Source organism: Diceros bicornis, chromosome 9, assembly GCF_020826845.1.
Source record: "Diceros bicornis minor isolate mBicDic1 chromosome 9, mDicBic1.mat.cur, whole genome shotgun sequence".
Classification (NCBI taxonomy): Eukaryota; Metazoa; Chordata; class Mammalia; order Perissodactyla; family Rhinocerotidae; genus Diceros; species Diceros bicornis.
This window is the reverse complement of record NC_080748.1, coordinates 23,365,741-23,388,050: the sequence shown is the minus strand read 5'-3', so window position 1 is coordinate 23,388,050 and position 22,310 is coordinate 23,365,741. Positions and strand designations below refer to the sequence as shown.

General features: G+C 38.4%; 2 protein-coding genes and 1 pseudogene across 2 annotated transcripts in view; 2 read left to right on the top strand and 1 right to left on the bottom strand.

Moving 5' to 3' along the window:
* The window catches only part of LOC131410148 (serine/threonine-protein phosphatase 4 regulatory subunit 2-like), a 156,108-nt pseudogene that overhangs the window by 46,150 nt on the left and 87,648 nt on the right, over nt 1-22,310 (top strand).
* Nucleotides 6,335-18,400, bottom strand: NHLRC3 (NHL repeat containing 3). The gene is made up of 7 exons (XM_058548056.1): nt 18,083-18,400; nt 17,505-17,657; nt 17,041-17,188; nt 14,235-14,435; nt 12,308-12,399; nt 9,301-9,413; nt 6,335-8,501 (listed from the first exon to the last, which is right to left on the bottom strand). The coding sequence occupies exons 1-7, from the start codon at nt 18,341-18,343 to the stop codon at nt 8,249-8,251; spliced, it is 1,221 nt and encodes a 406-aa protein (XP_058404039.1). The 5' UTR covers nt 18,344-18,400; the 3' UTR covers nt 6,335-8,248.
* Nucleotides 18,556-22,310, top strand: part of LOC131410150 (proline and serine-rich protein 1-like) — a 28,230-nt gene continuing 24,475 nt past the window's right edge. The window contains exon 1 of the mRNA XM_058548066.1: nt 18,556-19,603. Coding sequence (XP_058404049.1) covers nt 19,559-19,603 — 45 coding nt within the window. The 5' untranslated portion in view covers nt 18,556-19,558. The remainder of the gene's footprint in view (nt 19,604-22,310) is intronic.

Genomic DNA, 22,310 nt, shown 5'->3' with positions numbered 1-22,310 from the left:
GTAAGTATGCAGGGAGATCAACAAGATGACACTGTCTATGAGTTGATGTGTTGAAATATTTCATAATATAAAGTTCAAGAAAAATGAAAGTAGTATTACTTGGAGTAAGTTTTAGTATCTTGGCTTTAAAATACAAATAAAGATGAAAACGAATGTAACCATCAGTAAAGATGTGATAATTCAACATTACCAGTATGAAGCTGTGATTGCATTTTACTGCCTTCCATTTGATTTTTTGGATGTTTGAAACAATTACTGCAAACACCTCTCTGTGGGACTTATAAATAATCTATGTGAGACAACTTTGCATTAAAACCTGAGCTGTTCCATGTGAAAAATGATTTCTTCTCAGGGGAAAAAAAACGATAGCAGAACAGGTATGTTCTCAGAGGTGAGCTGATAAAATAAATACACACATACACAAATACTTAAAAGCTCTTTGAGAACTATTTTCCTTAGTTCTTCAGACTGACTTCACTTTCATTTGGAGAATATTTAACAGAAGATTCAAATAATTAAGCATTTCAATGTGAATGATAGTTTTTCATCTTTGAGGTTAGTCTGAAATATTAGAAACACTGCCAAAAGGTCACACTGGATAATCCATGAACTTAAGGGTTGGCAGAGAAGGCATACAATACAAATGAACAAGAAAACTGAGTGAAAACAAATTATTTGTCATTATTATGAAAACCTAGTGTCACCTGCTGTGCTGTCCAATACAGTAGTGAAAAGCCATATGTCACAATTTACATTTAAATTAATTAAAAATAAAGTTGAAAACTCAGTGCCTCAGACACACAAACTACATTTCAAGGGCTCAACAGCCACATGTGCTAGGGTCTACCATGTTGGACTGCAGAAATACAGAACATCACCACCATCATTTCTACTGGACAGTGCCAAAGACTGCACGTCCAATCAGTGGTGTGTACACCAAATATGAACAATTATTATTTATTGAGTTACTGGTTTAAAGACCACCCTTCTCACACTTGATTTTTTATCATATAAAAAAAGATGCAAGTTTCTTCATGTTATATTAAATTTTTATTGAAGATGTGTTTTGTTTCACCTATAAAGAGCCATGCGATGAAAACTGGGAAAAATTTGTTTCCTAAAGAATGGAGCTATTTCCTTTTATAAAATGAAAATTATATATCCATATTTCCTTTTTTGCTACAGCTCCAAGAAAACTCAGAATTAACTTAATGTTTAATTGCTGTAATTATTATTAATCCAGGTTTTGAATAAACATACTTTCCTCCCCCCCATACAATTTTTGATGTTACTCTATTTTAGTATTTTAAATATTTTATTGTAAAGAAACTCAAATCCCTTTTGGAGATGGGTGGAACATAATTAATGAATTGTATATAAATAGAACTCTACAGTCCTCTTTGTTTCAAGAATAAAAGTTACAGGGGCCGGGCCCGTGGCACAGCAGTTAAGTGCGCATGCTCCGCTGCTGGTGGCCCGGGGTTCAGATCCCAGGCGTGCACCGACGCTCCACTTGTCAGGCCATGCTGTGGTGGTGTCCCACATAAAGTGGAGGAAGATCGGCATGGATGTTAGCTCAGAGCCAGTCTTCCTCAGCAAAAAGAGGAGGATTGGCACGGATGTTAGCTCAGGGCTGATCTTCGTCACAAAAAAAAAAAAAAAGAATAAAAGTTACAGGCAAGAAATTATGACAAAGTAAACTTTTTTCCAATAATATAGAAAAAAATCTATCACTTTCATTAATCAACATATTGTATAGGTCAATGCCAAAAACCATTTTATAAAATTAAGTAATTATTTTTAATAAAATTCCAAGAGATAAAAAAATGCTTAAATATGAAAATTACCAAAACTTAACAGCAAATATACTTACTGGTTAAGTACCAACATTTCCACTAAAATCAGAAATAAGAAAAGAATATTCTATATCACTACTATCATTCGACATTGTTTTGAACAGTAAGGCTAATGCATTAAAATTTAAAAAATAAAACAAGCAATAAAAATATTGAAAGGTGTATAGTTATCTTTATTTTCAGAGTGGTATACCTAGAAAATCAGAGTACCTATAACATAACAGCTAATTAAAATTAGTAGGAGTTTATTAAGGTGAACAAATATGGTATATATAAAAAGAACTGATTCCTTTCTCTATACTACCAAAAACTAATTAGAATTGGGAAAAAAATCCTACTCTAGTAGCTATAATTAATAAATGCATAGGATAAATTTGACATAGGAATCTAAATATGTCTCAAAATAAATGCACAGGATCTAAATTTAAAAAAAAAACAATAAAAGATTATAAAAGGACATAAAATAAGACATAAAAGCAGTATGACTTATTTTCCTGGATACAGAATATTAAAACCGTAAAAAATATCCATCCTTCCCAAATTAATGTAGGTTAATCCAATACTGAATTTCTTAGGAATGCTTTTATCTGCAAGAAAACATTCAACTAACAGTGGCTTAAGTAACTGAAATATTTAATTATCTCACATGAAAAGAAGTCTGGAGAAAGGAACTACAAGGCCACTTCAGTGGTTCCCCCATCATAGAAACCCAGGTGCCTTCCATCTTTCCATCTTCCTTCAGAATGTTGGTTTGTTGCTTTATAGTTCCAAGATGGCTGCTGCTATGACTTGAACTTGAATTACCCATTCAAGTTCAAGTCAGCGAAGAAGAGAGGAGGCAGAGGTGCTAAATATACCTGCTCCTTTTTTTTTTTTAATCAGAAAAGCAAATGATTTTCCAGAATTCCCCCCAGTAGACTTCCACTTGTATCACACTGGCCAGAACCACATCATATGGCTACCCCTAGATGCTAGCCAGCAAGCTGAGGAAGCAAGCACCTAGCTCTTCCCATCTCTACAGCGGTGGAAAGTAAGGGAGAAGGTTGGGAATGGGTGTTTATTTAGCCAACAAAGTGTTATATATATCACAAATTCTAATGAGAATCTCATTTTCTCATTCAAACTCTTCTGTCTCCCCAAGAAGAATGTAAATTCAAGAAAAAGAGTCTTTACCTTGCTCGCCACCATATTCCTGGTAACTGACACAGAGTCATCATACTAGACGAATAAATAGCCTCAATGCCAACTGAAAATATGTTTTTAAAAAATGGGCATTTCTAAATGATAGATACCTTAATGTATTACAACTATACCTTTAGTTTTCAATATTGTGACTAAACACAGAATTATACAACAGGGAAGATCATCTGGTCTCACTATCTTCCCAAATTAAGACTCTCTGCCCAAAGGTGGCATGGCTGCCCGTCTCTGGCTTAAATACCACAAATGAATCTCTTAAGCTTTGGTGAGTGATTACTGTGTCAGGGACTGGGTCTAACGCTCTACATACATGATCTTATTAGTAGTCACGATAATCCTAGGAGGAAAATACTATTATTTCCATTTCACAAATGAGAAAAATGAAGCAGAGAGTCTCAACAACAATACAGAAAGTAAGTGGCAGGCCCTGGATCAGAACCAAGATCGACCTAACGCCAGACTTCAAGCTGTGAATCACTGAGCTTAACCATTTCCAGCAGTAACCCAGTCCATTCCACGGCTAACCATCTCTTTGCTAGAAGGTTCTTTCACTGGGCTGAGCCAACTGGCCACTCTGCTACTTCTACTCATTCACTTAGTAAGTCTGTTCACTACACTACATGATCACCCTCTGAAGATCTCAATTATTTCCAAATACTGTGTTATTTTGGTCACCTGCTTTTGAATTATAGTCTATTGGTAGGATTCTCTCTCAAAATGTAGCATCCAAAAGGAAACGCAACACTGCAGATCTGTTTACCAGGGTCATAGACTTGCCACTAGAATTACATTAATGTTCTCTGAGATTGCAACAGTTTTCTCTTAAAAAGCCTCCTAATATTTTTGGCCAACAAACTTTCCAATTCTTTTTCAAACAATTTGTTGCCAATCCAGGTTTTCTTTCATGAATTTTTAAATATACATACTTAACATTTAGCCATGTTAAGTTTCAACTAATTGTTTTGATCCAGCTGTTCCGACCTATTTGGGCATAATGCCCTTTACATGCACACTTACACACACACACACACACATACACACCCCCCACAAAGAAAAAAAACTGGATAAATTTTAAAAATTAATGTTGATTAAAAACAAACATATACAGAATTAGTTCTTAAATCTCTTTAGTTAAGTAAAAATTACTATTTGAGTTAAATACAGTAAGCATCAAAACATTAAAATACTCCTGTACATATACTATGAAGAAAAATGTTCTAAAAATATTTAACTTTGGTGATTGTGACCATTTGTACATAAAAGCCCTATGACAAAAAATTTTCATAACACATATTATAGTAACTGATTCTGGTAAAGAATGAATCTGAGATGTGATCCCTACTACTAAAATTTTCCTTCTTGAGAATGAAGTGGTCAAGTAGCTGAAAACTGAGAAGCAGGTATGATATGAACCTGTTATGACACATGCAATTTAATCTACCTTTTTAAAGATTTTATTCAAGACTCAACCTACCTAGGACATGCTTGTTTCACGTTATGTGTCTTTTCTTTATGAATTACACTGAAGCAGAACTAAATCATAATATGATTTCATTGTTCACAATGGAAGAAACAAAAGTTTCAGAAAGTGCTATTTTTCATTGCTCAAATTCCACTCAGTTCTTACCTACACAGGATTAATTTACTCTATAAACGCCTGGATTCTATGGATAAGTGCCTGGTAGAGAAATGACTTTGCCTCTTTGTAAATAATCCGTTTTTCTCACTTGTCAAAGAGTCAGCAACCATAAGGCAAAATGGTTTGGGAAAATAAAACTAGTAGGGAGAAAAAAGAATACGAATATTGCTTTTACGGATGATACGAATGCATTTTCTGTTGTGCTAAACTCATTCAGGTTATAGATTAAAACATTTAAAATGAGTTATTCACTTCTGGTTGTTAGTTTGAATTACTGAAAAGGTTTAACCTTTTTTTAAAATGTGGAACTGTCCAATTAAACAGTAAAAATTTCCAAGGACCCTTGGAAAATATGTCACCTATAAACCAATTTCCTCAAAATGTAAGCAAATTCAAGAAAGAGAAGAAAAATTAAAAGTATGATTAACACCGTAGTCTCAATTTCTAAAAAACCAAAGTATAAACAAAGTTAACATATGCCCACGTTTGATTTCAACAAATGCCTATCATAAGCAGGACTCTACTGCCCTCTTTTGTATCAAGAATGTAATACAACACAAGTGCCAAACAGGCACCTCTCAGGATGAACTGAGGGGTCACAGTCTGCGTGGCTTGTTTTCCCACGGGTAGTGAACTCTGGGGCAGAGGACACTTGCCTAATTGCCTTCTCAAATTTGTTGTTTCTTATATATTGTTGTTGAATGAATAAATCTGATTTATTCTGACTTTTTAAAAAAGTTTTTTATTTGATAACTGCTGAAAATTTAGAGCAGAGAGTAAAACAATTTAAAGTCACAAATTTAGGACACTTTTTTTGTGTGTGATTCTAACTGATTTATTTTGGTGAATCTAAGGGGCAAAAGTCTGAGTTTCAGTTTTAATGTTCGCTATCCAATCTATCCTGCTTTAAATCCCATAATGTTTAAAACCAACAAAAGCAAAACAGAAGTTAGGACTTGATCACCTTTAGCCACACTGCCTGAAGCCGTCTTTTAATGTTACGTGACTCCAGCACAAATTACAGGTCTTAGTTTACCATCAGACTGCATGTACATTTTCTCTGATGGACAAATACTCCATTTTAAGGACCCAATGTTATAGTGGAGGTTAGGAAAGATATCTATAGCCTCTGGTTTTCTAATTTAGAACACCCTCACCCTCCCCCCAGAAAAGATCTGGAAAGTAGAGGAATAAAGAAGTTTCATTTCTAATACAAAAATATAGTTAGGTAGTTATTACTATCATTTGTCCCCACCCACCATCTCAAAAGCCATGCTGTTTAAGTCTTCTAAGCAACCTCTAGCAACACTTATGTACTTCAGCCTACATTTCACATGTAAATGAAGAGGAGGATGCTCGCTCAGCACCATCTCGTGATTTTACAATTATTGCTTACATCAATGGATAGATCACAATTGTTGAAATTCTACAATGGAATAAGAAGTTATAAACTAGTTTTGTAACAATAAAACCAAACTTTAATAGGAATGCCAAAATATCACCTTTTCTTTCTAAAATTTTAATTTGTATTTTTTAATAGAAAACACATTTCTCTTCCATTTAACCAATTAATCCAAAGGAAAAAGGTAAAACACTATGATTACAAGTATTCTAGTAAAATAAACACTTTAGCAAGATATATGGAACCAATATTTTTAGCAAGTTTTATAAGAATCTGGTATAAAACAAAGTTAAATACAACATTTTTGAAATGACAGAATCAGTTCACCTAACCTGCATTCCTTCAAAGAGACATTTGCACTTCTGTCCCTGGCTTCAAAACAAATAAAACCTCAAATTCCTTTCTTTCACCCAAATCAATTTACTATATTAGCTAAACTGAATAAAGTTCATGAGGACACGTTTTGATAAAAGCAATAAACGCAAAACTAAACAAACCTGATAGTTGCTATCAGGTAAACAGCACACTGAGAAGGACCTTTGTTAATAAAATGGCTTTAATGTACTTGGAGCTATAGATTCCCAAGGGAACATGTGTACCTACTGCACGTTTGATCCTCACAGCATTCCTGAAGAAGGAAAGACGATGATCCCATTGTACCGAAGAGAAAACTAAGGCAACTCACGTAAGATCACAGCTTGTTCAGTGGCACAAACACACTTACCAAGGCCTTGGAACACAGGACCGTTTCCTGTTGGCAGATTTACCTTCCTAACTGCATCAAGGGATGACCCAAGCATCACACTAAGTGTGAGTTCCTTGAAGTCTGGGAATACAGACTCCAGTCATAATGGGTGATGACAAAAGTCAGCTCACGACTCCTCAAGTGCTACACAAATTACAATAAAACTCCAGGATAAAGAGGGAGGCTGATCTGAAAACAGGGGAAGAATGATCTGAAAGATCCTAATATGGCAAGGATCCACCAAAACCTAGAATAAACTAGAACAAACTGAAAAAATGGTCTTAATTGGCAAGCCAACATTCAGACCAAAGGGGTAAAAAAGAGATGTAAAAATAGAAAGGTAGGAAATTATTCATCTCAATAGCTCAAAATGTATGGCACATATCCCCAGATAAATAATTCCAAAACTTCTTTGAGGTAGACAAATGTTAGGAATGAACTGAGTTCATGTTAAAAAAAAAAAAAAAAAAGGAAAGGGAAAAAAAAAAGAAAGGTGGCATTGAGGAGAGGCCCTATTTTTAACACTACTTTTAAAAAACATTCCAGTTATTTGTAAAGATCCCTTTCAGTCAAGTGCTTAGACACTGGCCACTTTATTCCTACATTTAAAGGTTGAAATTAAGTCGCTTACAGCTAAAGGACCAAAGCCAAGTGGGGCTTTCAAAAGAAAGCCTACTAAAGTTCACAGCAAGTTTATACCTTTTTATAACTTCTCTACTTGGACTACGCTGTTTTCTCCCCCTCGGTTTTCCAAGTTGGAGCTCAAATTGACTTCTCCTGCAAAGTATCCGTGATTTCCTCAGTCAGATGTAACCCTCCTCCTTCCAAAAGTCCTACTCCATTTGTGCGCTGCTGTCACCGTGTTGTGTCTGCACACCTGTCTCCCCATTGGACTATCAGCTACTCAAAAGGCACACACAGACAAACCTGCATCTTCATTTCTGAGTCTTCAGGACTAGCCCTCTGTGGGTACTCATTACTCAAGAGCCCATATGACTCAGTCTCTCAAGCAGTTCATTTTATACAAGGTGAAAAAACTGGAGGTTTGTAGTTCTTCACATGAAATTCTATCCATTACCCTGCAAACCCATTTTTATTCCTGTTCTTCCCCCTAGGAAGAATTAGCCTACTAGGGCAAATAACTAGGTTACAACCTTAGTCCTTCTTTCTGATCCCATTTTTTTAGAGTTACATTTCTTGCGTTAAAATATCCCTATGCACTTACAAGTAAAGTTAAGTCACAAGAATGGCAATAAAATATATGATTCTTAATGATATAAAAACAAATGTTTCTGATACTAGGTCAGGTACAAATAAATTCTTGTGCTTGAACATTATTCTCAAGCACTTAAAAATGAATTTGAGAATCTGAACTTCCACTTGAAAGATCTCCAGGAAAAGAAACATCATGAACCGAATGAAGAGAAAAAGCTATTCAAAGGGACATATTTTTGCACTTGTTTTGCTCCAATTTCTGCTACATAGATTGCTCCAGTCTTCCTGCTGATGTCTAAGAGATGAGGTAAAACTTGATCCGCTAGTTGGATTGTGCTGATCACAGAACAGTCGCCGATGCTTCCTACTGGGGGCACTGCCACAAATAAGAGCCTGCTAAGATTCAGCTGGCCTACAATCAAGTACTTCCCGTCAGGAGTAAATCTAAAGAGAAAGACATTTTACATAATAAATTTCGGTGAAATTCACATAAATGTTTATTTTTTCAACATTTTTATTCCCTACAGTGCAAAACAACAGTAGGGACCCATTTTTTGAAGCGTTCTTTTAAGGAGAATTTAAAATTGATCTAATTCTGTTTATAAGGAAACGAGATTTGTGATGGTAGATACAGCCAAAGATAAGCTTAAATTTTTTAAAAACAACAATTATCAGAGTACTACACAAAATGAAACTAACGGAGAATTGGTGTTAGGATGGGTCTGACACTACAGACTCAAGATTTTCATTTTCATTTTATGTTTAAAAATTTAGCAAATGTATCTCGAGCGTAAAGCCTGTAGGACAGGTCCGGTATATATTATCTCTGATACCTGGATCCCACGATGCACTGGGAGTTTAACTGCTTTCGCTCTGCCTGGGATTTGAAATACAATTATATGTTCTCTGCATACTTGTTTTCTTCCCTTTTTTCCCTGCTTAAAATTAACAACAGATATTTTAATTTTTATTTATTTTTTTTTCCCCCAAAGCCCCAGTAGATAGTTGTATGTCATAGCTGCACATCCTTCTAGTTGCTGCATGTGGGACGCGGCCTCAGCATGGCCGGAGAAGCAGTGCGTCGGTGCGCGCCTGGGATCCGAACCCGGGCCGCCAGCAGCGGAGCGCGCACACTTAACCGCTAAGCCACGGGGCCGGCCCAACAACAGATATTTTAAACTTACAGATAGCTCTTCAGAGAAACTAACAAAACAGGCATTTTAAACTAAAAAGAAACAATTACCTGACTGAAGAAGGTCCCTCTTCTGTGAAACAATTATTCCATGCTCCTAACCACTCCCCAGTGTCTTTATCAAATACTTGAATTCTTTTATTTCCTCTGTCGGCAACCCACACCTAAGAAACCAAAAAAATGTTTATTGGAAAAGATCCACATCACAATGAGAAGAAAGAAAAAAGAAAGGGGAGACAGGAGAGAATGAATGTTTATTTTCATTAGTTTCACACACATTAGCTCATTTAATACTTAAAGAACCTCAAAGAAGGTATTAAGAGCAGTGCTTTCAGGTAGGAAACTAAAGTTCAGGACAGTTAAATATCTTGTTTGAAGTGAGCTTACAATAAATGGGAGAGCCACTTACGGCCATCTGGCCATCTGTCTTAACCCAAAACCTATAATGCTGTCTGCTATACTAAACATTTAAATAACTAAAAAACTGAGTGCTCCATTATAATGTAGAAGATTAGCAGATAATGAGAAGTGACAATGTTCATTCATTCCTCTAACAAGCATTCACCGTCACTGAGTACTGCCAACTTGTCAGTTCCTCGGCCAGGTAATAAGACAAAGACAAAGAAAAGCAGCCTTGCTCCTCTGCTAAGGCGAGGGGGAAGCCAGGGGTTCATTCATATTGCGGTTATCATTAAACCGCCACCTGCTGTTTACCAACGTGTGTCCAAAGTGCCAAACCACTTAAAGAGGAAGCTTGGGAGATTTCAGTAACATAAAGAATGATAATAGGCCACCAATAGGTTTAATTTAGGTTTGCTATAGGCTGTCACAAGTCATTAAGTAAACTGCTATAAAATAGGAAGGTAGATTCTTTCTAAATGACATTTCATGTACTGTATTTGATGTATGCAAGCTATGGTGCACATACAGTGAACAGTTTTTAATGACATATGGCTAGGGCTGTAGAGAGGTATGTAAGAATGGACTGGAAGGGTGGGCCAACTCTGCTGACCTCTACCTCCCCACTTCAGGATCTTTGGATTTCTGGGGTTTGTGGAGTCAGGGACCTTCTTCAGGGTAACCCTGACTATATCTTTATCAACGCATGTGAGTTTTGATAGTTACTGAATTCTTCTCCAATCAGAAACAAAGACACACTGTATCACTTTAGAAAGGCTGTTGATCTCTATGTAAGGTAATTTCTCAAGATCTCTTCCTGATCTATGATTCTTTCCTAAGGACAGGTTTCCTTAAAGATTGTGGGATTACTGTCTTAGATAAGTGACCAAGGAGGAAATATAGTTTAGACCCCAGGACTGAATGACACTTTATATTGTTAGCATTATCTTTCCTACTCAACAGATTATGATTGTGAGAAATTTTTTTTTTTTGAAGAAGATCAGCCCTGAACTAACGTCCGATGCCAATCCTCCTCTTTTTTGCTGAGGAAGATTGACCCTGGGCTAACACCCGTGCCCATCTTCCTCTACTTTATATGGGACGCCGCCACAGCATGGCTTGACAAGTGGTGCGTCGGTGTGCCCCCAGGATCCAAACCTGCAAACCCCGGGCCACCACAACGGAGCACGCGCACTTAACCACTGCGACACTGGGCTGGCCCCAAGAAATTTTTTTAGGAAACAAGTCTAACTCTGGAACTAATTAACTTTTCATATAGGGTTGGGGTGATGATTAAATGAGTTAATCACATAAAGTGCTCACAATAGCATTGTTGTGGTTATAAAAACACAAGTGTGCAGAAATCAACACTCTCATTTTTTATCACTCAGTAATGCCAGAGTAGCCTCATCAAATGATCTTCAAGGCCTCTCAAAGACACATTCCTCACCGTGGTGAATTTACCTGGGTCTAGGTCCTGCACGCTCAGAAACTTGATCTTGTTTTTATCCCATAAGAGGAGTAGTTAACCAGGCTCAGGAAGGTCACATGTAAAACCAGTATTCCCAACTTTTTAGTTCCCAATTTACAGACAAAGTTCACATGTTCAATTATCTTCCTATCTATGATGGGAAATACCTGAAGATTTTATGGTCAAAACATTCTCACTTTGTCAACATAGGAAGCCAAATCATAATCAGAAGGTTGCTTGCCGAGCACTAAAGCAGAAATGGAAATGGATTAAATTTCTAATGGCATGAAGCCAAGACAGTCTGATGCATCCATTGTGCGCCAAGACACTTAGTCATTTAACAAATATGTATAAGATGACTACTATATGCCAGGCACTAGGATACAAAGCAAAAGAGATTCAGTACGTGCCCTCACATAGCCTACACTCTCACTAGGGGAGACAATCAAATGATTAAATTATAGCATGATAGTTACTTACTATGTTGGGGAAGTACAGGCTACTACAGGAAAACAGAAGGAGAAACTAATATAAAACATTTTGGGTAGGAGTTTGGTTATAGGAAGGTAACCCTAAAGAAGTGATAATGTATGCTTAAAGACATGTAAAAGCAAAAGAGGTGGTAATGGATGGGGGGAGGAGAAATGGATTGAAATTTGCTGGTTACAGCTTCCTGTTTCCCAGACAGAGTGCAACTAGTGAGAATAAGTTTGTCTGGGTGGCTCTTTTTCTCAGGCTTCCAAGATTAACTGCTCCCATCTCCCGTTTGAGCAACACATTCCAGAATTAATTTAATTTAATTTAATTCTAGAATTAAAAATATATTCAAACATTCAGTTTTCCTAGTAGGAGGGCGACTCTTTTTTCAGATAATTTTTTTATGTTTTGTTCCATTATTTGTTCCTTCTACCCTTTAAGTGACATAGGAAATCTATTTTGCTGATTTCTAAATATTTGAGGAACTTCCTTCATTATAGGACCCAAACACCTATAACAGAGTGTGTGGGTATAGCCAGCCCGTCAGGAATTGCCTAGAGACACATCCAGATACACACATCCACTGTCATACATACATATCCAGATGCCCAGACACAAACGTGTGCACCAAGATCCATAAACACACATCCAGACACACACACAAACATACTCAGACACACAGGTCCAGACACAATGACACTGCATTTTTACCCGACCAGCTGAATCAACTGTAACACTGTGAGGTATGTTGAACTTGGCAGGCCCTGTGCCATTTTCTCCATGTAGCCAAAGCATCATGAAATCTATAAATGGTAAACACATATGGTCAGAGCAACATATAGAATCTTTTATGCATTTGCAGGTTATATTTTATGTCATAGGTTTCAGACAAACTATTCAGTTATACCCCAAGTTGATTATGCTTTCCTGGCTGTTTATACACCCATTTGCCTACTTCTAATGCTTTACAAAAAGAAATTCTTTCTCTTTTTCAAGCAATTAATCTACTTCTTTAATGATTATCTCCACTTGAGTTTTTCATCACTTAAAATCATTATTTAGGGTTCATGTGAATCTCTCTCTGAAACTTGTTCCCCTTCTCAACTAATCCATTATTTAGCATTACCATTCCTCTGAGCTTAAAAAATTACAGTATGTTTTTATAGTCTGTCTCCTTTATTACCCCTATAGCGGGTTGAATTGTGGCCCCCACTCCCCAAAAGATATACCCAAGTCCCAACCTCCAGTACCTGTGAATGTGACCTTATTGGAAATAGGGTCTTTGCAGATGTAATTAAGTTAGGGATCTTGAGATGAGATGATCCTGGATTTAGGGTGGACCCTAAATCCAATGACTACTGTCCTCATAAGAGAAAGGAGAGGAAGATTTGAGAAACAGAGAAACACAGAGAAGAAGGCCATGTGAAGACAGAGGCAGAGACTGGAGTCAATGCTGCCATAAGCCAAGGAATGTCTGGAGCCACCAGAAGCTGCAGGAGGCAAGGAAGGATTCTTCCCTAGAGCCTTTCGAGGGAGCATGGCCTGCCCTATAGATTTCAGACTTCTGGATTCCAAAACCATGAGAGGATACACTTCTATTTAAGCCACACAGTTTGTGGCAATTTGTTACAGCAGCCACAAGAAACTAATACACCTATAGTCAACCTGTCTCCTAAATCTGGTTGTTTCTTTCTTTCATAAAATTTTTTAGATTCTTGCTTTATCCCCACCTCACCTCCCTTTAACTAACACCAACCAAATCCAGTTACCAGGTGATAAACTGACTACAGAGCCTCCAAATGACAGCTTATTGCAAATACATCCTGATACAGTATTGTGTCTTGTAAAAATTCTGCTTCCATAACATCACTTGCCTACTAAAAAACCTCAAAGACTCTTTATAGGCAAAATTGTGGCTTCAAAATCCTTAGATAGCTTTCAAGGACATCCTAAATCTTATTTTCTACTATTCAAAAAGTACATTCTAAGCTCCTTTCCTAGAAGACCTGCTAATTACCACCTGTAGACCCTGTGTGATAAAGCCTGTGAATGTTCCTTCCATCCCTTTCTTCTCCCACCAAACCCAGCTGAGTTCAAGAATTATTTCCTTCATGAACTCTTGTCCTACTTCTCCTGTCAATAGTACTTTTTCCTTCTAATCTTATTTTACTTCCACAATCAATACCATAGAGCAGCATTTAACTGTTTCATCTGTGACAGATGAAACAAATCTGCACCTAGAATACTACTGAGGTTGCAGAGCAGGGAATACAATAAAACACTTGCCGATCAATCAACCTGCAGGCTACCCCAGCTCTGAGACGCCAGGTTCCTAACCTTTCCATTCTTAACTGGACAGGATAAGCACTTATTTCTTGAGCCCCGTATAAATTCTCACATTGCCTCTAGTTCATTTCAAAGGCAACATCTAGCTTCTAGTGAAAAATAAGCAAGGCTATTTATCAGAATCACTGGCCATTCCACACATCTGTTCTGCTGTTTTCCTAGTAATACACTCAAGGCTTTTACAAACAGCTTCATATACAACAGTTATAATGTTATACCAAGTATCCAAACAAATTAAGTCCAACTTATTAAATAATATTCTCATAATACCATACAAAAATGAGCCATGTACCTTGGGACAATTTGACCAATCTGTTATTCAATCCTCCATCTCCATCCACAATGTAAATATCTCCTGTGTCCTCTACATATAATTCTGCGGGGTTATCAAATTGCAGGGGATTCAAACCAGTGCCTTTTTTGCCTGGGGTACCCAAAACTTGAACAAGATCACCAAAGGAATTGTATTTTTTAACAGTATGACCGTAGGATCCTATAAAGACAGACACGCACGTTTCAGAAATATAACCACTGTACATTCACGTTTTTCACGTAAGCTGAGAGCAAAAACTTGATAAAATTAAATAGTAACAAAAATTAGTAGGTTCAGATAATTAAATGTTATATTTAACAAGCAATAGGGCTTTTTCATTAGTTACAGCTAAATCTGTTCATGAATTAAAATCTCAGGTACTCCAAAATAAGTAGATTCTAAACTCAAATAAATAAAACCAAAAAAATTAACTCCTTATACAGAAAGCTCATGATATTAAATTATTGTACACCACTTTTTTAATCTTATGACCCTGAACAAGCATTACTTGTAAAAGGAAATCAAGAAAGAAATGAAAAAGTAACAAATTATATTTGAAAAAACTGTTATTTTAGTCATTCATATGCAAATTTCAAATTTCAGTAGGTCAACAAAAAAGTTCTCTATAATACTGATTTTTGTGTGTATGTGAGAGGAAGATTAGCCCTGAGCTAACATCCGATGTCAATCCTCCTCTTTTTGCTGAGGAAGATTGGTCCTGGGCTGATATCCATGCCCATCTTCCTCTACCTTATATGGGAAGCTGCTACAGCACAGCTTGATAAGCTGTGCGTCGGTCCACGCCTGGGATCCGAACTCTCAAACCACAGGCCGTGCAAACAGACTTAACCACTAGGCCACCAGGCCAGACCCAACACTGATTTTTTTTTTTTAACTACATTTTCTCCTAGTGGAAATAAATTCAAAATTCAACCCATTAACTTTTCTTTCCTGAGAAGGGAATAAATCTTTCCAAATCACTAGTAACTTATCTTGTCACTTACATTAAAATTTCTCTGAGTTAAAATTATCTTACAAGCAAAAGTATAAAATAGAATATTAATAAATAGGGAAAAGCCATAAAGCAGTTACCAGAAATTATCTTGAAGGCATACCAAGATCACATCAACCATTAGATGTTCAAAAGATAAAGCAGATATGCTGAGCTTACTGGAAATAAAGTAAATCAGCTTGCATTACAATTCTATTTTGAAAACTGTATTTATTATTATACTTGATTTGGAGGCTTGAGCTAATGTTTGTAGCAACAAGAAAACAAAACACTATTAAAGAAAGCAAACTTCAAAGTTTCTAAAGAATTCACAAAAAAGAATACCAGTAAATAATGTTTTTTAAAAACGGCTGATTTGTAGCCATGTTTTTATTAAAGGGAACTTATTTCTTCAAAAAATGGGAAGAAATACAAAAACTGTCTTCAGATCTGTGTGTGGAAAAACAAGCTATAATGGAAAGATCTCATGTGCTCTTTTTATTTCTGGGAATCAGTGAAGTGTTTTATAAAAAAGGATCACAAGAATGGAACAAATTAAAAAGTAAAGCCCTTTAACAGTGAATCCTAAAAAAAAAAAAGTGAAAATAGTCAAACTTCATTACAGTATTACAGTTTTACAATGAACTCAGAGGTAATCTACATTTTTTTGGTTTAACCAGAATCTTACCATCCAAAATACAGCTTGAAATAAAAGAGTCATTAGCTTGAGTCTCAGAAATCTTTTACGTTCTGAGAACAGATGTAATAAAGGCAATTCTTGCGAAAGTTGAGACCTTGTTAATTCCAAAATGGTATCTGAATTAGCTAGAACTGGGGTAACAAAATGTCCTTCAAGCCATGAACATAACTGGGCCAAGGAATACTAGAAATATTGTCTTTATGATCCCATCGCTTCCTGAGATCCTGAGATAATACCAAGTTATCTCTAGTACCATCTTATCTTAAGCCACAAGCAATGCAAACAGCTATCCCTAAAAACTTATCTCCACAGCTATAAATTCCTCTGTGCTTACTTTGTTTTTCAGCACATTCTACTAAAAATATTTTATGGAAGAAAGATTTCAGATACGCTGCAGTTAACATCAGCAGCTTCTGCAAATCTTCCATTTTGAGCAACAAAGCAGTTTGGGTTTCTCAGCACAATCTCTTTAGAACAAGAACTGGTAAAGGAAAATGAGAGGCAAGGATTCCACTCACTAGCTTTTAGAGACTGCCATTTTATTTTGCTTCACAGAAAAGATTTAGAATTTTTTAATCTTAGAAGACCAACTGATTCTTTAAAGAGGAAAAGTCCCTTGACAAGTTAAAGGAAAGATCATAATAATTAGAGCTTCCTTGTCAAATGTCTTAATTCTACAGAAGCACCATATAAAGATTTTTATTTTTATTTATTTTTTTTTGTGAGGAAGATCAGCCCTATGCTAACATCTGCCAATCCTCCCCTTTGTTTGCTGAGGAAGACTGGCCCTGGGCTAACATCCGTGCCATCTTCCTCCACTTTATATGGGACGGCGCCACAGCATGGCCTGACAAGCGGTGCGTCAGCGCGCTCCCCGGATCTGAAGCGGCGAACGCTGGGCCACCGCAGCGGAGTGCGCGCTCTTAACCGCTTGCGGCACCAGCCCGGCTCCTAAAGATTTTTAGAAACAAGTGATTTAATGAATCATTAAAGAAATTACAATTAGATTTGGCAACTCTGATGTTAAAATGCACAAGCAAGAAGATGGGCAAAGATGTGATTTCTAGCAAGATAACAGTTATTACTACACATACCACTTCCTACATCCGTGATCCAGACAGACTGTTCATGCAGTGTACTCGCTGCAAATATACCATGAGGTGTGTCAACTGTATAATTCCAGGCTCGTAGGAAACATCCGTCCTCTGTGAACACTAATACCTTTGGGATGTTATCCCCTCTCTGAAGGTATACAAAAATAACTGCTTAGATGGGATCAGTTTTAAGGAAGTAATCTTTATTTCGGCAGAGAGAAACAAAAATTAAAGGTTAATCAAGAAATTCAGTAACGTTTAAAATACAAGCTTCAAAATCTAACAATATTAATATCTATCGCATCCACAACCAAAATATTTACTTGAAACCAACTCAAAAAACAAATTCCACAACTGGCATTATATAAACCTTTATATATGATTACTTAGTACAGTAAAACAGGAAAGCTGTTGTTTCCTTTGTGCTCATAATTTTTTTAAAGAAATGACCCAATTCTACTTACTTGGGCTACGTAAACCAATCCGTTAAGTGAGTCAACAGCAACACTAAATGTTGCGCCAGTAAAGTATTCTGAATACTTAGGCCAATCCACATCCAGGCGGTAAAGAATTTCCTCAGTTCTCCAAGAAATTTGAAAAGCAAAGTTCCTTAAAACCTTAAATAAAATCAGAAGATTAAACTTCAGTTCACACTCTAGGTTAAAAAAAAGAAAAAAAGCTTATTTTTAAGCATGCCTTGACATCTGCTACAGGTATTCAGACTGCTAGACAAAAATGATTTGGAAGAAATGGGCATATACCTCTCAAGACCAAGGCGACCACAAATACACATCTGCAAATTCTTTGAGGATGTAATGAGAGCTGAGAAAGAAGACAAATAAGGAAAACGGCGAGATACCAGATACAAACTTTTTAACACCAAAAAACAAGGCAACACGTCGGCGGTCCGGCCCGCGGTGCGGCTTTTCACTCAAGCTAGTGCGGGAGCCAGGGCCCGCCACCTCCACCCCACGACCGGGCCGTCGCCTCCCAACAGTGCTCTCCACACACCCGACAGCCATTTCCCCACTACTCAACGCACCGGAGAGCCACAAAAACGCGAATGCAGAATCAGACACGCAAGAAAGAAGCCCGCGCCGGCCGCGCAGACCCAGAATTTCGCCATGAGGATATGAGAAGCCCAGCGACGGAGGGGGTCCGCAGGCGGCTGGGAGCCGCCAGGCAGGCTCAGGTCCAACCGGTTGGTCGCGGTACAGAAAGTCGGCCCGCCCTCCGGGCCGAAGGCCTTATCTTCAATCTCTCCTCCCAGGATGCGTGAGGTTCGAGTACCCCAATGAAGCATAAGCCAGGGCGGAAAAAAATAAGAACTCAGCTTCCCTACTCCTGGCGCATTCCCGGGTCCCCGCCCCCATGTCACGTGCCTCTGGCTGACCCAATGACCATCCTTTCCCGCCCCTCGGGGCGGTCCACGCTGTAGACGTCTCCTGTCCGTCAAAATAAGGGCGCCCGTAGATATGCCTTAACCACTCGATGGTCGTTCTTTTTAAATCCAGGTTGAACAATCAGAAGCTAGCACACTCAAACCAGAGAGACATAGGAATGTGACCCTCAAAAGATGATTTCCAGACTCTGGGAAGGATTTCAGCCGCGTCCGATTCCGAGGCATCCAGGCATCCTCCATGGGCACCTACGTTCCCACACCAGGACCCCTCCATTGGCTTTCAGGAAAGAGTGGCCTAAGCTGGCGGCGCAGAGTTGAGTTTACTCGGGCGCGACGGGTTTCCTTACAGGATCTTCGTGAGCTGGTGGGAGCTGCAGGGGTAACCGAGAAGGGCTCCTGGCGCTGTTGGCGCTGCGGTCTTCGGGACCCCCCCCTACCCGCGACCGTACCCCACTTCGCCCGGCTCCCGGTGCTCTGCAGCCGCAGGCCCGCTCCCGGAAGTCGTGGCAGCTGGTAACAAAGAGCCTGCCAGGCCGCCGCTGCCCGGGCTGCGGGATACAGGAGTCCGGCTGAGCTGCTGGGGGTGAGCGCGAGCCGGGCCATGAGTCCAGGTTCGTGGTGGTGAGGGGCGGCGGCCGGCGGCCGAGGCGCTGGTCCGAGTCGAGAGGCCGGTGCCTCCCTCCTCGCCACCCCCGGGAGTCGGGGCGCAGGTGCCTCTGCTCTCCCGGCCGCTCCACCCGGGAAACCGGCTTGACGACCTTCCCCCGGCGGCGCCTGGCCTTCAGCTGCAGGGGACCTACGCTCAGCACCGGCTGCCGAATCCCGGGTTTCTCTGCGGGACTCAGAGAGGACCCGGCTCTTCTCCGAGCGGTCCTGATGCTTTGTGCAAAGAAGCTGGGGGAGCCTGACGGTTTCTGTTTTTTAAAAAAAATTTTTATAAGTTTCGATTTTTAGGAATTTTTGCAGACTTTGAAGTACTCTCTACCTCTTCGCATCCTTTCTTCTGCTCCTGGAGTCTTTTTCCTCCTAATTATTTTTACTATCAGAGCAGACCAGGGATGAACGTTTTGTAATTGAAAGTGTAACTGTTAAAACCACGTCGAGATAGTAATCAAGATGGACAAAAAGTCCTTTGAAACGGTGCTGGATGAAATTAGAAAGGTAATTACACTTAATTCCTTAAGTCGTATGCGCTACGAATTCTCATAGTTTATTCTCTTTGAGGGACTGCGTGCAGATTGTGCAAAATACGGGTTTAAGGATTGCAAAATTCGTTGGAATTTCAACGTATAATGTAGGAGTTAATATCTTGATACGTTTCAAGATACAAATAGAAATTAAATTAACGCTAAAGTTCTTGAGAGTCAGTGCGGTATTGTGGAAATTATATTCAGAGTCCTCGGTTCCGGAGCCGGCTCTACAAATCCTTAATAGCTCTGTCCTTTTGGATAAGTGATTTAATATTTCTGAACCGATTTCCTCATCTTTCAATAATGTAAGAGTGATTGAAAACTAGAGACAATACGTAGAAAGTTTCTTGAAGAGTAATTATTATTGGAACAGATTTTTCAAATCTGTGAATAGGCAGACGATATTTGTTGTCTGGGCCGGACAAAATTAGCGTCCTAAAGAAAAGTGTGGCATTAAGTTTAAAGCTCTTAGGAATGAGCTTCACTAACTTGAATTTCAAAACTTTTTTGCTTCCTGCTTTCCTAGTTTTTGGTTCTTTTTGAGGCTATATTGTATGTAGCCTACCTTCCACAGTGAACCGGACAGCAAAAAAATTTAGCCTTGAGATAAATGTACCTTGAGCTAATGAGCTAAATGTAGTCTTGAGCCTAGCAGTACCTCTAGCACAAAGATAGAGAGTTTACCGAATTAGGAGGGGAAGGATTTACTGTACCATCCTTATGCTAATACAGGGTCCTTTGCTTAGAACTTCCAGGTAATTATCTCGCTATTTCCATACCTTTAGAACCCTTGACTGACACAGAAAGATTTGTTACCTTGTGCTCGGTGCTTATTATGTGTTTCAGCTCATGAAATTATTAATAAAGTTGCCTGTGGACATGTTTTTCTTCACAATAAATGATTAATTTATAATAAAGCAAAATGTTTTTCTTCATCCTTTATAAAGCTTCTTTTCTTTTTCAAATTCTTATGTCAGGTTAAAATTTACGTATTTGACCATATTGAATGTTCTTTTTTGAATGAAACTCCTGCTTCTGCAAACCCAATTTGTCCAATTAAGATTTGCAATAAAATGTCAGCTTGCTAACTATATATTTAGAATTTGCCACAATTTGTTAACGAGCTGGTGTATAACTGCTGTTTATAAGAAAATAGTTTGTGCGTTTAGGTAGACCGGAGTTCTACTTTTGGAAGCTATGGAGTGTCAGTTTGCATATATTCTCCTTTGCAAGCTGTGAAAAGATCACATAGTAAATGCTAGTAAGGGGAACAGGAAATTTTCCAGAGATGAAAATGATATTCATATGAGATACCAACTTAATTCCTTATTTCTGTTCTGCAGTCAAAATGTCTTTTGCTGTTTATGCCAAATAATTAGATGCATCAACATTGTCTTAGTTTATTAAAATGGGATAAAAATATAGGCATATTTAAATATGAGAATTATTGGTTTTTTAAAAATTGCTCTCAGACTTTGTGAATGTAAGTCAGTTTAAAGCATGTAATCTCTTTCTGCATGTCACCATAGGTCTATAGATAATAGTGGCTGTCACTACTGTCATTTCAACCAAAGGCATGTAAGAAGATACTAGGAAAAGACATAGGAAGGGGGAAGAAAGGGGAAAAGACAGTGTTGAATTTGCTTTTCAAAAAGGAGGTAATTATAATAATAACCGGTAATTGTTGAGCACTTACTGTGTATGCCTGTTGTAAGCACTTTCTCCCCGTGTTGCTGATTGATCCTCCCGACAACCCATGAGGTGTAGGTACTATATTCGTTTTACAGATGGCAAACCTGCTCTCTGTGAGGTTAACTAGTCAGCTCAAGGATACCCAGCTGGTAAATATTCACACTCATGCAGTCTGACTCCAGAGTGCCGTGCTGGTGTGCCTGGGGACAAGGCACAGCAGCACAGCTGGGCCTCTCAGGCGTTGGTGGAAGAATTGAGGCATGACTTGGCATCAACACAATCTAGGATCTGGTCCAGAAACTTGCTTTTGACTGTTTCCAATAATGATAATGATAAACTCCCAAGAGTACCTTATCCAGAATGCCATTTCCCCCCCTTTTTCAGTGACAATTAGACTATTGAGCACCCTGGATGTGTTTCTCAGGTGACTGGTCACTGTATTTTCCCCTAGCAGAATGATAGATGTGGAAAGTACAATTATTGTTTTGTAGTAAAAGAAAAGGGATTAGTTGATTATTAATGATTAGTAGTTACCAAATCATGACAGTCTGGTGTTTCCATCTCAAAGCTCGGCAGATAGTTGCAAGGAGAGCATATGTGATTTCAGTCATCTCTACATAGTGCTGGGTCAAGGCCTCCGAACTCCCTGAACTTCCCATTGATGAATGTCCTGTAAGGAAAGGAACCATCATTTACTGAATACGTATAATGTGTCAGATCTATTGACTCTTAATCCTCACAGTAACTCTGGGGTGGGTAGTGAATGGTATTCCCTTTTAGGTGAGGAGGCTGTCAGGATATAAAATGCCTCTCAAGGGCCACAGTGCCAGTTAGCAGCAGGCACACAGATTGAATTCAGGGCGCTCTGGCTCCTTGGGTTCTCATATCCCTGTGGAAGTGCTGAGAGCCTCGACTAGACCATGTTTTATTTATGTTTCTCTACCACTTAGCACATAATAGGTGCTCAGTAAATAATTGTGTGATGA

Bases quoted from the DNA above. Each gene is read 5' to 3' on its own strand.
- NHLRC3 (XM_058548056.1), bottom strand. From the start codon at position 18,343: ATGCTTCATTGGGGTACTCGAACCTCACGCATCCTGGGAGGAGAGATT. The intron at 17,189-17,504 runs GTAAGTAGAATT...GTATACCTTCAG, and splicing joins GATTGGTTTACGTAGCCCAA to AGAGGGGATAACATCCCAAA. The intron at 14,436-17,040 runs GTATGTGTAGTA...CTGTCTTTATAG, and splicing joins GATCACGGATGTAGGAAGTG to GATCCTACGGTCATACTGTT.